General features: G+C 35.5%; 1 protein-coding gene across 3 annotated transcripts in view; it reads left to right on the top strand.

The window, feature by feature from the left end:
* The window catches only part of COP1 (COP1 E3 ubiquitin ligase), a 171,340-nt gene that overhangs the window by 63,746 nt on the left and 92,098 nt on the right, over positions 1–15,496 (top strand). For all 3 annotated transcript variants that reach the window (XM_039348666.1, XM_039348656.1, XM_039348649.1), the window contains exon 12: positions 4,978–5,121. In XM_039348666.1, coding sequence (XP_039204600.1) covers positions 4,978–5,121 — 144 coding nt within the window. The remainder of the gene's footprint in view (positions 1–4,977; positions 5,122–15,496) is intronic.

The raw sequence follows: 15,496 nt of genomic DNA, 5'->3' as shown, positions 1-15,496 counted from the left end.
AAAGGATGTGAAAAATATCCTGATACTCCAGCTTGTTCTGGATTTTGAATATGTGTGCATGTGTGCTACAAAAAATATTGCATCAAAATATTGCTATTAGAATTTCAGTCAGCCAGAGAATTCTGTTCTTTTTTCTGTTTGAGCATTTCTGAAAATCTTTCCCTTCTTATACAAATGAGTGGTATTTTTTTTAATTGCCTAAATAAGATCCACGTTGATTGTATGTGTTTGCTACTAGTGTGCAAGAGGTAGATCATGCTGATGCTTTACTGTCAAATACTAGAATACCAAATGCAGTACAATCAAGTAAGAGAGAAATGGGGCTGAAAAAGAAAACTAAAAAATGAATGGTACAGATTGAAAATCTTATAAGCCAAGATTTTTGGAATTAAACCTGAGTTTTCTTATGGCAAACAAAAAGAAAATTTGGCAATCCTCCAAATAATTTTATATACCGTATATGCTGGCGTATAAGGCGACTTCCGCAAGCGCTAAAATCAGCGCCAAAGATGGGGGTCGTCTTATACGCCGGAAATACTGGTAGTTTCTGGCGTATAAGACAACGTTCTAGGAATGCGGCTCGGCGATAAAGATGGGGGTCGTCTTATACGCCGGGTCGCCTTGTACGCTGGCATATACGGTACCAGGTTCAAATAATAAGTATTACAATACTGAAGACCTTTCAGTAAATCACCAGCCATAAGTCAAGGATTACGTATATGTTGAGCATCTTTGCTTTTTTGCCAGAATCACTGCAAGCTGCTCTCCCCGTTTCTTGCACCTGGATCCGAGACACTGTGGCTTGTTCAGCCCCCTGATATCTTTTGGCCAGGATGAATATCCCCATTTTGTCTGAGCTTTTGAATGGTTGTGGAATCTCACTGCAAATGCTTATATTGTTCATTGCTGAGTTTTAATTTTAGGGATATTTCCATATTCTGAATATGGAAATTTGCATATTCTGAATTTGGAAAACTAATCAGTGGAAGTTTTTGAATTACCAGCGGAACATTTTGTAAAATTTAGTATTAATAAATAATGTTAAACTCCTGATATTTTAGAGATATTATTGTGAATGCTCACTGTTTGGTGAGATATCATACAAACACATTAAACATCTCTTCAATTAATAAATATAGATATTTTTATCTATATAACAAACAAGGCTGTAAGCATACAGTATATCTGTAAAAACAGAAGAAATAGCAAAATCTCAAGTTTTTTTGCTCTATAATTGCAAATTTTTCTTTAAGAAAATATTCTATGCTAGAAGTATGAACTAATATGAAACTAATGTGAAAAGTTTATGTTCATACAAATAAATTGTGTGTGTGTGTGTGTGTGTGTATCTTGAGAAGAATTCAGCCCAATTATATTTTTATATACTTCTAATTCATGTGATAATAATGATAAAATAGCAATAGCAATAGCACTTAGATTTATATACCACTTCACAGTGCTTTACAGCCCTCTCTAAGTGGTTTACAGAGTCAGCATATTGCCCCCAATGATCTGGGTCCTCATTTTACTGACCTTGGAAGGCTGAGGCAACCTTACGCTGATGAGAATCAAACTCCTGGAGTGAGCAATGAATTAGCCCGCAGTACTGCATTCTAACCACTGTGCCATCAATTGTATGAACATACATTTCATACACAATGAATTATTATGTTATTACAATTATATGTTATTTTTAAAGATGTATATGATACTAACTTTTGTGTTCTAACATGCTATAGACTTTTTGGCATACACTATTTGCATAGTTTGGAAATGATTGTGCTATTCATGGCAGTCGATGCTAGTTGATCAACAGGGGTTCAGTAACTTAATATAATTAGTTTATTCCATATCAGATGGAAAATGGAGGTTTTAATATGTTAATATGAGTACAGAAAAGAGAGTTTATAATGTCTGAGTATTTGAAGACAGATGTGAAAAAGTGTTACCAAAGTAAATAGTAAGACAAAAGTAGCCCAAATTGCTTTGGTGCTTATTAAGTGTGGCTGTTTCCTAATGAAATCTTACGTATATTTGAGCAAGCTGAAGCAAAATATCTTTCAGGAACAAATTATGTTATTGAAATAAAATGTATCAAAAAAGACTAGTTTGGAAATAAATATCTTAGCTTAATAAAATATAAATCAGCATTGTGTCATTATGTCTTGTTTTGTTTTGTTTTTGTTTTATCTCAAAAGGAAAACTATTATTTGATTTCATATAATTGTTTGGGAATGTAAATAATCCTTTTAGAATGAAATAAAAAACTGTTGCCTGAGGAAACAGTGTACATCTACTGAAACTAGATGTAGACATTTTTGCTGTAGTAAACTACATAACTCATTGCGCTCATTGATTTATGCTTCTGCAGAGATTTGTTTTGTCCTAAGTAGCTTTTGCATACTCATAAAATAGGTTATTGATAGGGATAAATCCTAATGATACATTCCAATTTCAAAATTCTATTTCTGTGTAATGCCGAATTAGCCAAACAGGTGAGTAATTTAAAAAATTAGTACTTGTCAATGTAGTAACAATGTGGTGATGTAATGTTTTAGTTGTAAGGGGAAAGGCAAAAAAAACTATTAAAATAATTTTTATATAGGTAAAAAATTTTTTTACATAGATAAAAGTTATTTCTTTTATTAGCTTTTTGCCTTTTCCATTACAATGAGAAGCTGATCCAGCAGTTCAGTTAAGGTTATGATGGAATAAATTCTTGATTGTAAAACCTTTCTTGAGACAGACCAGAAAACATATTACAAGGCAATCAAATATAGTGCAAAATATAGTTCTGTTTGGAAGCCTCTATGGACCAATTCTCCTGTTTAACTTTCTATAAATTGTAGTTATTTTGGTAAGGCAATACTTTTTACTTCAAAAATAATACTAGACTTATTTAAGTCACAATTTCAGAGCAAATATTTTAACCAGGGACTCCTGGACATGTAGTCCTAGAATTTTATAACCAGAATTTGATTTTAATTTGTCTTATAACATATGAAACATATTCAGCATGAATCCCTGGCTAGCCAGACAGAATAGTCCCCAAAGGTGAGTTCTTACACCCTTTCATGGTTTTCAAAATTGTCATTTCTGATTCGTGAGTTTAAAATTGTCTTTTCTGATTCGTTGGTCAGTGTCTATTGATGGGTTAATTTCTTTATCAATTCTGTCTAGAAAAATGTTAATCTTTGCCCCAGGAGGGATCCAGTGTGATTTATTTTATTATTGTGTACCTTTTAGTGTTTCTATTTTAATCCTGTCAATCCTAATTGCTGTTAGCCGGTTCTGCATTCCTGTGGTTTAGACTTGATACTTTGTAACCAGTGTGTGTTAAGTGTTTGTTTATTTAGCCTCAGGCTGCCACTGAGTCAGACTAATTAGTATTGGGTTCTTCCTGTATTTGCCAAAGTATTTTCTCTTTGGGGGTGAAGAGGGGGTGTCCTGCTCTCATCGGTATCATGATACTCCTCCCTGGGTCATTCTGGCTAGGTATTGTGCAAAACATGGAAAGACATCGGACTAGTAATGTTACATTTCACAATATGAACTAGTTTTTGGGTGAAACTTCCTTTCTCTTTGGATAGACCTAGTTCAAGCTTGATTTGGTTTCTATTCATGATTGTTCAAAATAATCACCGTTCATTCTGTTTTGGACATTAATAATAAACGTAATGAATTTAAAGTAGGAAATGGATGGTCCCATTTTTTTAAATTTGTTAAAATTATAGATTTATGAAGCACAAATAGTTAGCTATCTTTATCTTTTTTCCTGCTGCTCTACTTAAAAATAACTTCTCATAAGAGGATAAAGGAAAATATAAAAAGTATGATGTAAAATCAGAACCTGAGGGATTTCCAGAACTTTAGAGAAAATAGATCAAATGATAATTTAATGAGAAGAAAGATTCTTGTACAACATCTCATATAGCGTTGTGATCATTATTCCTCTGACATAATGTACAAAATGACTTCAAAACCTGAAGCTACTCCAAATTTGCCAAGTTTTAGAACTTACTCATTTTTTGGGTTTCAGAGCAACTTCTGGCACTATAATGATTGATATAGCGACTCAGTGCAATTTTCCAGCATTAAATCCAGCTAATTCATCATCTGTAAAGTTCTAAATTATGTTATACTTTTTAACCAGAATTTGGTTTGGATCTCAATTTGAAGATTCTTTGATATCTTCAGAAAATTATTTTTATAATTTCTGATTAATGGGATATAGCTGAAATGATACAGGCCCGAAATCCTATGTGGAGAACAGGAATTGTGATATCACAACAGACATTCCTTCCAAAGTATTCTGTAATTCAAAGCTATATACTTCTCTAAATTGAGAAATGTGCAATAAAATTTCTTTCTAACAAACATATGATTCTCAATGACTTGCAAGCTTTGGCCTGCAAAACTCATTATAGGTATAACCCAGCACTTGACTTTTCAGGTTTTCCTCTTTATCACCAGTTGTGCCCTTTCAGTCAGAATTCTGCCGAACACCTTCCCAGACAAACTTAACAAACTATGCCCCTGTGGTTCTTTTCTTTCTTATTTTACTTCATATAGAGCAGGAGTGGAGAACTATTGCCCTTTTATGACTTGTGGGCTTAAACCTGGCTCAGGTATATTGTTTTGTACAATGCTGAAAAATACAGCAAGTCCATCTTTTGCATTTTAAACAACAATAATATTTATGTCCCCACACTTTTAATTTTTCTTTTCTCCTGTTTTATTACTCTGGGTTAAATTTCCTTTCTCATGTTAATTTAATTCTTTCCAGTAGAAATGAATCAACAGGACAGAAAATTTAATGAGAAAGTGGCCTTTTGCAAACTTAGGAAATAGAAATTTTGGTATCTTTTAACCTAAAGTCAGAGATGGTGTTCTCCTGAAAAATAATATGTATCATCATAATAAAACTAGGCATGTGTTATATTCATAAGTTTTTGTGTTTGTATTTTTGTTTTTTAGTATTGAATTTGATCGAGACTGTGACTATTTTGCTATTGCGGGAGTCACAAAGAAGATTAAAGTCTATGAATATGACACAGTCATTCAGGATGCAGTTGATATTCATTATCCAGAAAATGAAATGACATGTAATTCTAAAATCAGGTATGTGTTGCTTCTCTTCTTCCATTTTAAAAAGTAAGAATAGTGTCTTGTCTCCTGTACCTCTGTATTTGAGTACAGGTAGTTCTTGACTTACAACCATTTGTTTAGTGACTGTTCAAAATTATAGTGGCATTGAAAAAAGTGACTTATGATTATTTTTCACACTTAGTACCATTGCAGCATCTCCATGTCACATGATCAAAATTTGGATGCTTAACAGCTGGTTCATATTTATGATGGTTGCAATGTCCCAGGGTCATGTGATCACCTTTGGTGACCTGCTGACAAGCAAAGTCAATGGGGAAGCCAGATTTACTTAAGAACCATGTTATAACTTAACAACTGCAGTGATTCACTTAACAACTATGGCAACAAAGGTCGTAAAATGGGGCAAAAGGTCTTGCAGAGCAACAGAAATTTTGGGCTCAATTGTCGTCGTAAATCAGGATCTACCTGTATTCGGTCACACTGTTCTTTATTGACTGAATAATGTGGAAGAGATTTGATCCTATTTTGATATGCCATCATAAGTAGCATAATATTTTATGTCATACTACTATATATATTAACAGAGAAGCTGACCTTTGAATTTCTAACAAAAATACTATGAAAAATGTGCCATCGTCAGGTAAGTTGATCCTTGCAATTTCCATGTTTTAATTTTCACCATTGATTTATCCACAGACTTTGGTTAAAAAATTGAGGGACAGTTTATTTGTAGATGAGCTTATCCATAAATGTATACTTGTACTTTTAAAAAGTATTTTGCCATGTATACTCACTGATAAGCCCATACATTTATAAGTTGAACCCAGATTTGGGGTGTATTTGGGAACCTAAAACCCTCAGCTTATATGTGAGAATATACAGTATTTGGGATACGATTATTCATTTCTTTCTTAATATGTTTGATTTTTTATGATACTGATTTTCTCAATCTACAATGGTTCTCTTCTTTAAAAAAACATTAAATGGTTCTGCAGAAATATTAATCAGTGACAAAATGATAGAATTTATTGTTTAATTGTTTTGGTAAATAATTTGTCACAAAGAATCCAAATCTGTTTAATTATCTTTAGGGCAGAGCTGATGATTACTTATTCTTGGAGACTAACATTCTAGTAAGGGTAGATGTATTTTGCTACTAAGGTACCAAGGTATCATTTGCCTTACAATATTAATGGAAATAAATGCAAGAAAAATGAATGCCAAGGAAGTATATGTGACTTTTTGTATAATGCAAGATTGATTATTATTTTCACTTTGACTTATTATTTTCACTTTGACCTATATATTGCTAAGTTAAAGTTGAAGAAGTTTTTTTCTCTATAAGATCTGATATAGGACTTTTGTTTTATTTAACCCAACTTTTTATTTACTAAGAGTAGTTTATTTTTTTAAAGTTGAGTTTTTGTCGTGACATATTTACAAGCATAAGTAGACAATGACATGTTATATAAACAAAATTATTTCAACAGATGGAATGTATAACATATTAATCTTTCCATTAATAACACAAGCTTCTCAGCATGCTGTATGGAAAATGTATCTTCTAATTTTTAACTTAGAAAATGAAGAAAATTCAATACATTATGTGATAATTCATTTTGAAATTAAAATAGAATTAAAATTTATGTTGTGTGAAGAAATTTAAAGAGGCATTAATTGGATATTTTATGAGTGCAAAGTACAGGTGGCCCTTCTTCCCTACTGTTCCATTATGCCTTGTTTCATTTATCTTGTTAATTTTAAAAAGCTAGATTTAGGTATTGGTAGTAAAAGTTTTTTATTTGTGATTTGTTTCCCCCCCCAAAAAATGGTTATTTTATGTAGGTGCAAAATAGTTAATGAGTTTTTTTTTTTTAGGGTTACATTGCAGCTGTTAGGCTACTATTCAATATCAGCAGCATATACTGTAGCAGCACCCAACTGCTATATAAGCCTTTCGGGCAGTGTCAGGTATCACCCATACTTCAATGATACCCAGCTGTATATCTTGACCCATGGCTCTGGTGCCTGGAACATACTGAATCATAGATAGGGTAGAACATGCTCAGGCTCAATCAGGATTGAGTGGCTGTGAAAACAAGAATCTCTAGTGGACAGTGATTTACCAACATGAATTCTGGCTGAAGTTGCATTACTTGTGACCAGAATTGTACATAATTTGTGGAAATTCCTGGCATTTTGTACTGGTATGTGTGAAAAATGTGGGGGATTGGGCAGAAACACTGCCAAAGGAAAAGTCAGAAAAGAGGCAGCCTAGCCTGCAGTTGGATAGTGGGGGGGGGGGAAGAGGCTCAGAATACACAAACACACACACAGACTCAGCCAGGTTTTCAGCCTGTATAGTAGATGTAATTATACAGGTGGTCCTTGACTTATGACCACAATTGAGCCCAAAATTTCTGTTGCAAAGTGAGATTTGTTAAGTGAATTTTCTCCCATTTAAGACCTTTCTTGACACAACTGTTAAGTGAATCACTGCAGTTGTTAAATGAATTTGGCTTTCCCATGGATTTTGCTTATCAGAAAGTTGCAAAAGGTGATCATATGGCCCCAGGACACTGCAACCATCATAAATATGAGTCAGTTGCTAGCATCTGAATTTTTTTTAATAAAATTTATTTTTATAGGGATGATGGGGGATCGGGATTGGGATTGGAATTTGGGTTCAGATTAGGATTAGGGTTGAGGTTAGGGTTTTTCCAAATAACATTCTCCATATTTAGCAAACAGCATACTGTCTGGATTCATGTATTTAACAAGAAATTAATACCACTCTTCAATGCCTTGGTAAGGCCACACTTGGAATACTGCATCCAGTTTTGGTCACCACGATGTAAAAAAAATGTTGAGACTCTAGAAAGAGTACAGAGAAGAGCAACAAAGATGATTAGGGGACTGGAGGCTAAAACATATAAGGAACGGTTGCTAGAATTGGGTATGTCTAGTTTAACGAAGAGAAGGACAAGGGGGGAGATGATAGCAGTATTCCAATATCTCAGGGGCTGCCATAAAGAAGAGGGAATTAAGCTATTTTCCAAAGCACCTGAAGGCAGGACAAGAAGCAACGGGTGGAAACTAATCAAGGAGAGAAGCAACCTAGAACTAAGGAGAAACTTCCTGACAGTGAGAACAATTAATCAGTGGAACAACTTGCCTCCAGAAGCAGTAAATGCTCCAACACTGGAAGTTTTTAAGAGACTGGACATCCACTTGTCCGAAATGGTGTAGGGTTTCCTGCCCGAGCAGGGGGTTGGACTAGATGACCTCCAAGGTCCCTTCCAACTTTACTACTATTAGAGCACCAAATAATAGATAATAGTTAATTATCATAATATGTTAATTAATCACTCGATAGTCTTCTTGCTAATATATATTCAAGGTTACATATCACATTCCTTTCTCTCTAACTCATGTTTCTAGCCATTGATAGAAATTATCCCTTGTTCTAAAATACACCGAGTCTAACTATAAGAAGGGGTGAACAGATTCTCAATTGTGGATGCATATGGCACAAAATGGCCACCAGTTTGACTTTGTGAATGTTAGCGTTATGTCTAGGATGCCACTAAAGGAGGCCGGCTACTGAAAGAGGTGTGGTATTCCAACAAAGACGTGGTTAATCGTCACATTGATTTACATCCAGCGCAACAAGCATTGAGGAAATGGGATTTTAAACACCATGCCAATCATTATAAGCGGTCTGAACAATGCTTGTATAGCTGTAAATGTGACGGGATACCTGACCTCCATCCTGAACAGACAGATGGAACTTTGGCTAACCCCTGACACACCAGGGGCACCCCCGTTTCGCCCGATCAACACCAATACCATTCCAATGAATGTCTGGGGAGGCCACCATTGCTAAACACATGTAATCATCCACCGATGGAAGACCTCCCCCTTCCCCAATATCACCACGATAAACCCCCATCCCTGGAACTTGACAACAACTATGGAGAGTGTAGAAGATCCAGCATGAGGAGTTTACAGCCTGATGCTGTGGAGAACGTCGACGGAGATCGGAAAAAGAAAAAAGGGGGGAGGAGAAGAACGAAAGAAAGGCTTGATCGCTCAGGCACATGGTGAAAGGGAGGGAGATGGTGTTCTGCCTGGACCCTCTGCAGACAAGGAATAACCCCACCAACGATCCAGCCCCCCCCCGGGATGAACACTTTGAAATCGCCCCGAAAATGAGCACAAGAGAGGAGAGTGAGAATGCGGGGATTCAGAATGCAGAGATCTGGAGACCTGGCATCCGCCTGAATGCCGCTCTTAGTAGTAATGGGGAAGAGCGTGTGATAGGGAGGAGGGGGGATGATGAATTGAGAGGCGGAGTAAGCACCCGATCACACAGCAAACAAATGGAACAGTGGAAAACTGTCAACACGGAGAATGCCAGGACGGACGAGGAGGGCATAGACCCCCAAACGTGCAACATCCGTATGAAAGTTACATGACAGTGGAGGGGCGAGAAGAGAGGGTGTGGAGCAGGGATTGAGAAAAACGTGGGGGGGGGAGTGTCAGTGATCCCAGAGAGGGTTGTAATACTGACAGAGGAGAAACGGATGCCCCCAGGGTGGAAAATGAAAAGAAAAAGGAGATGAGGGTCAATACTACGGAAGGAAATAAGGATAAAGGGGTTGTGGAGGAGATGAATGTTAGTAATGGAATGGTGGGATGAATGATCCGGAAGAACGATAGAAGGAAGCGCAAGGAGAGTAATAAACATCTGGAACACTAATTAACCGGCTGGGACCGGTGACGCGGTCCATGAGCCGGGTGCAAATGTCAGCCAAACCCATTTAAGTCATCATTGTTTACTGGCTCCTTAGCCCTGATGATGTTTGGAGTTTCCAAACAAAAGCTTGGCAGCTTTTAGTAAAGTATATTTTTATATTTATACTCTCCTGGTGTTCGTATTTTATTTGTACCATATATATATATGGTACAAATAATATATATATATATATATATATATATATATATATATATATATATATATATATATATATATATACTATACACGATACATATACTATACTATTCTCTAAGTGTTGTCACCACTCTTAATTTCATTCACTATCACTCTTACTTGAATAGTCATCTGTTTATATTTCTCTACTATGCTATGATTACTTTTCCACTTCTATTTAGTTCAATTACTCAATTACACTTATTTCTATTTCATTAATACAATTCATTAATACAATTCATTTACTTCAATACTTTTAGTACATTTGCCTGAGTCCGCTTTTCTACTTGTAGCTTAAACACTGCTTGTATGTGAGTGAATATTGCATCAGCCTTTTTTTTCTCAGTCTCAATTTAATATGTCCACCAATCCACCAAATATCACCTCTTATTTCTTCTTCTCTGTATCCAATATTTCCAAAACATCCACTCATCACTTTGTCCAGATATATGTCAATTAAAGTCCAAGTTTCAATGTTATTTATTCTTCAAAAATAAGCTAAATTTCTCCGTGGTCTCCCTTCACCTTTTAGTCCTTATGTTAATTTTTCAGAGTCCTTCTTAATCACCTTTAATTATCTCCAACCGTCCTTTCTCCAGTCCTTTCTTTGATTTCATTCACAACTTCTTGCAGTTCTTAAATTCCAGTCTCTCACATTTTGTAAACTTTGCTGTGGGCTCTCAGCATTCTTCACGCTGTTCTTGTTCTGCTCTATTTGCTCCCTTCTCTGCTCTGTTTCAATTCAGTTGCCGCTGTATTTCTCTCCTTATAGCTTTACTTTTCCTGCGCCTTCTCTCAGCCAAATGATCCTCACTTCCTTCAAGGGTTTCCTCGTCTCCTGTTACAAAGCTGTCGTTCAATTTTTCACTCCCTCTCAGGCTGCCGCCATCGCTCCAAGCCAGTCTTAAAGACCGGTTTCTTAAGAGTGCTCCTTCATTCTGCTCGGGTGTTTGCTTTCCACCTGGCTTCTCTGAAGCTTCCTCTTTACCGATCTCTCGGGGATCGGCAAAGCCCTTGCTGGGCTCTAGGCGAAGATTTTCCTGGGACTTAGGAACAGAGATCTGTTCTTTCACCCGCTCCACGATGACATCACAGCCGGAAGACCGCCATCAAACCTCAAATGTACACTTTTCCCAAAAGGTTTTCACAATTTTGGCCACTACTGTAGAATCCCATTGTTTTAACATCTTTTTCGGATCTCGTTTGAATGTGCAGATATGGCCACCATGATAGATCAATACCTTGTTCTTGTAGGTCTTGTCTGTCTGTCAATTTTCCTTCATTGTCCAAAATATCTTTATAAGTCACAACTTTGTTGTTATTAATTAAATTTGGATAAGCGATAGCTTCCATTGTTAAAAGCCATCCAGGTATCTTAATATAAATTTTTGCTTTTATTTTTTCCCATTCTGAAAGAAATGCATTTCTTATAAAGTGGTTTTGAAAATATCTATGTGTTTTATTCTTCCTATACCACAGAAAGGCATGCCAACCAATTTGTAAGTCATGCCCCTCTAGGTATAATAGTCTTTTGTCTCTAAGCATTATCCATTCTTTAAACCATGTTAAAATAGATGCTTGGTAGTATAATGTCCAGTCCGGCAGTCCAAATCCTCCACTTTCTTTCGTTTCTTGTAGCATTTTCAGTCTAATTCTAGCTTTTATTCCTTGCCAGATAAATTTCAGTATTGTTGTATTCAGTTCATCAAAAAAAGACTTTTCCCAGCCTTATGGGAATTGTTTGAAATAAAAAGAGTATTTTTGGTAAGATATTCATTTTCACTGTTGCTATTCTCCCCAGCATTGAAAGTTGTAGGTTTTTCCATTTTTCCAGATCCAATTTTACTTGTTTTAGCAGTGTTACATAGTTATCTTCTTTTATTGTTGCACATCTTGCTGTTAGATAAATTCCCAAATATTTGACTTTTTTAACTATTTGAAGATTTGTTTTTTTGTTAGATTTTTTTTGTTTTTCTGTTAGATTCTTTGTTAGCACTTTAGTCTTTTCTCTGTTTATTTTCAACCCTGCCACTTTTCCAAATTTTTCTATTTTCTCCATAAGTTTAGTGCATGTTTCCAATGGATCTTCCAATATAAAAACCAAGTCATCTGCAAATGCTTGTAGTTTATATTTTTCATCTTTTATCTCCAGTCCTTTAATTTCTATATCTTGTCTGATGTTTCTATTCAATACTTCCAATGTTAGTATAAATAGTAATGGGGATAGTGGGCATCCCTGTCTTGTGCCTTTTTTAATGTTAAAGTTTTCTGTGAAATCTCCATTTACAATTGTTTTAGCTATTTGTTTATGATAAATTGTTTTAATTACATTTATAAAGTTTTCTCCAAAGTCCATTTCTGCAAGTTGCTGAAACATGAATTACCAGTTTACATTGTCAAACGCTTTCTGTGCATCAAGGAATATTAAAGCCATCTGCTTCTCTGGATGAAATTCTAACATATCAAGAATCATTCTTAAATTAATTTTTATCTGTCTTTTAGGTCTATATGTATCAATTCAATCAAAAATTTCTTTAGTCTTTCTGCTATTATTGAGGTAAATTTTTTATAGTCTACATTTAATAGCGATATTGGTCTATAGTTTTTTATTTGCGTTAGATCAGAGTCTTCTTTGGGTATTAAAGTAATGTTGGCTTCAGTCCATGTATTTGGTATTTTAGCCCCCAGGAGTATTTCATTACACATGCCCCTGGGGAAGCTGCAATGGTCATAAGTGTGAAAAACGGTCATAAGTCACTTTTTTCAGTTCTGTTGTAACTCTGAACAGTCACTAAATGAATTGTTGTAAGTCGAGGACTACCTGTACTTTCATTTTAGTTTGCAGTAAAGTAGAATTAGTTGTGATTCCTTTCTGGTTTACCCTGTATGAGTTGACATTAATCTTGCAAGTTTGAAAGTATGAATCCCTCCTGCCCCCACTTCCCTGTATGGTCTGAAAAATTAGGGAGGGTTTCTTCTGAGCCTCTTCTCTGTTCTGCTATCTAGCTATGGGCTATGCTAATTCCTATCTGACTGTTCCCTTGGCAGTGTTCCTTTGCCCAGTCTCCTAACATCTGTCATACATACCATTATACTTCTTGGCTCTGGTTTGAAGAACAAGTGACAGCTGTGACAAGAAGAACCTCTCCATAAATGCATCTTGTATGACAGTTATGTCCTTTCATGAATTGGGAGGCTCTTCTCATGGTCAGTAATGTCTTAGTCATCTCTTGTTTGGATTTCTGCAACACCTGTACACGAGGCTGTTGTTGAAGGCCAATTAGAATGCAGCAGCACAAATAGTTCTAGGCATACTTTGGTTTGCCAGTGTGACAACTCTATTTCACAAGTTGCACCAATTTCCATTTGGCTTCTAGGTATAGTTAAAGGTGCTGGTTATCCGCTTATAGAACCTTTCGAAGCTTGGGATTTTTATGTATGTGGTATCACTCTGGCTTTTGTCTATCTCTTAAGATCTACCAGGGTCAGCATGCTGTGGATCCCATCTATGAAATAGTATCATCTTGGGGAATACTCCATAAATTCTTCCTTTGTGATTGCCCTTATCCTGTGGAATCCTTTATGATTTCACCTGCCTCCTGGAATTATGTATGGCCCCAACCATGCTGGCCTTCAGACGAGCATAAACATCCAGCTTTTCCAGTAGACCCTGGGCAGAGTCTTATGTATCTGTTTCTTACATTAGTATATTTTTATTTATAATCTTTATTTTCTTGTATAGTATCTAGAGTTTGTTCAGTTGAGGTAGAATCATTGTAGCCTGGAGAAAAATGTTTTCTTTTTGAATAGTGTGAGCATAACTTCACATAGTATTTATGACACTTGGTCTCTCAGTGTCTACTAATGCTATCATTCGAAGCAGTAATGGGCTTTATAAAAAAAATGGAGCAAAAAAAAAATTACATTGGAAAAACTTAACTTAATTTATTTGCTCGTTTGAGTGAAAGTCCTTGCATTTATAAGCTATACAAAAATTGCTGAGGTGTTATGATATGTTTGCAAACACTCTAAGTGTTCATGAAGAGGTATAAAAGAATGCTAGTAAACTATTCTTAGAAGAAAACTATTACTTTAAATGACTATGATATATCATTTTGCATAACACAGTTTATTTTCCTATAATAACAAATTTAGTAAAGCAACTGATGAAAGCATTAAAAATCTTTAAACATTTCCAAATTTCAATTTGTCTTGAAAAAAATATTTTCTTTCTTATTTCAGCATTTCTATCCAATTTTCCTTTACAGGTAGTCTTAGACTTAACAATCACAATGGATTGGAATCCCAATCATTAAGCAGTGCTGTCATTAAACTCACAGCACCACATGATCACTTCACTCAACAAACACAACTCCGACTCTTGCATTTGTGATCATTAAATGATTGCACGGGTCATTAAGCAAAGTACTGGGGAGAGTACTCTCTCCCCACCTACCATGCCTGGGTCTAAAGTGAGACCATCCTGCAATCGGGCCCTACTATTGCAATACTTGGAAGGCTCCTTCTCCAAATTGTCAAGGCCTTCCAAATGATCCTGGGAATAATTGCATTTGCTAGCTGAGGAAGGTTAGAAAGCTAGCAACTGCAATCATTCTGTTATTGCTTATTTTGTGTTTCTTTTTTGCTGTGCTCTACAAATAATTGCTTATCTTCAAAGGGAACACAGTGATAAATATATTCTGTATATGTATTACATACTGTTATCTTCAAGGAAGTAATGGCACATTTTATTATAAGAGCATTTAGTCACTGGGATTCTAAAATCCCTACTGCAGTGATCTGGAGTGAGTGAAATAGCAATGTAGATAAAATAACACATAGGTTCAGCTGAAAATAAATTATTCTTGGTATATGCCTTACAAAATAGAACATGTTGAAATAGTATAGAAATGGAAAATAGATTTGGAAGGTGCTAATGTACAGGTTTTGCACCATACTAGTATGGGTTTCTCTGCTTTAAACTAGTCAACACTTAAGATGCCATGCTCTACATTCTGTAAGTTCTAATGACTATTCATAGCCTTGTCCGTTAGTACAGAAGTAGTGCAGAAGGAAAAAAGGTCATTAGGCCATTAAATTTGTTCTGTTGACATCTAAAACAGGAATTTATATGGAATTCAATGATTGATTTGACAAATATGGTATACGTTTCAAATATATTTACACTTAAGAAGCGATTGTGTGCCATTATCATTTTCAGCTCTTTCTGACCATATAGTTAGATTTTCTCCACAATAATCTCACTAACATGATCTGAGTCCAGCCTTTTTGCTAGTTATTCTCTTCTTCTTTTTCCTCTGCCTATCCCAGTATTAGAACTTTTTCTAGAGGGCTGGGTTTTCTCTTAATGTGTCAAAGTAGGATGATTTAAGT

Source organism: Crotalus tigris, unplaced genomic scaffold (genome assembly GCF_016545835.1).
Source record: "Crotalus tigris isolate CLP2741 ecotype Arizona unplaced genomic scaffold, ASM1654583v1 scf7180000017560.2302168, whole genome shotgun sequence".
Classification (NCBI taxonomy): Eukaryota; Metazoa; Chordata; class Lepidosauria; order Squamata; family Viperidae; genus Crotalus; species Crotalus tigris.
The sequence above is the reverse complement of the archived record's forward strand: the minus strand, read 5'-3'. Positions and strand labels throughout refer to the sequence as shown.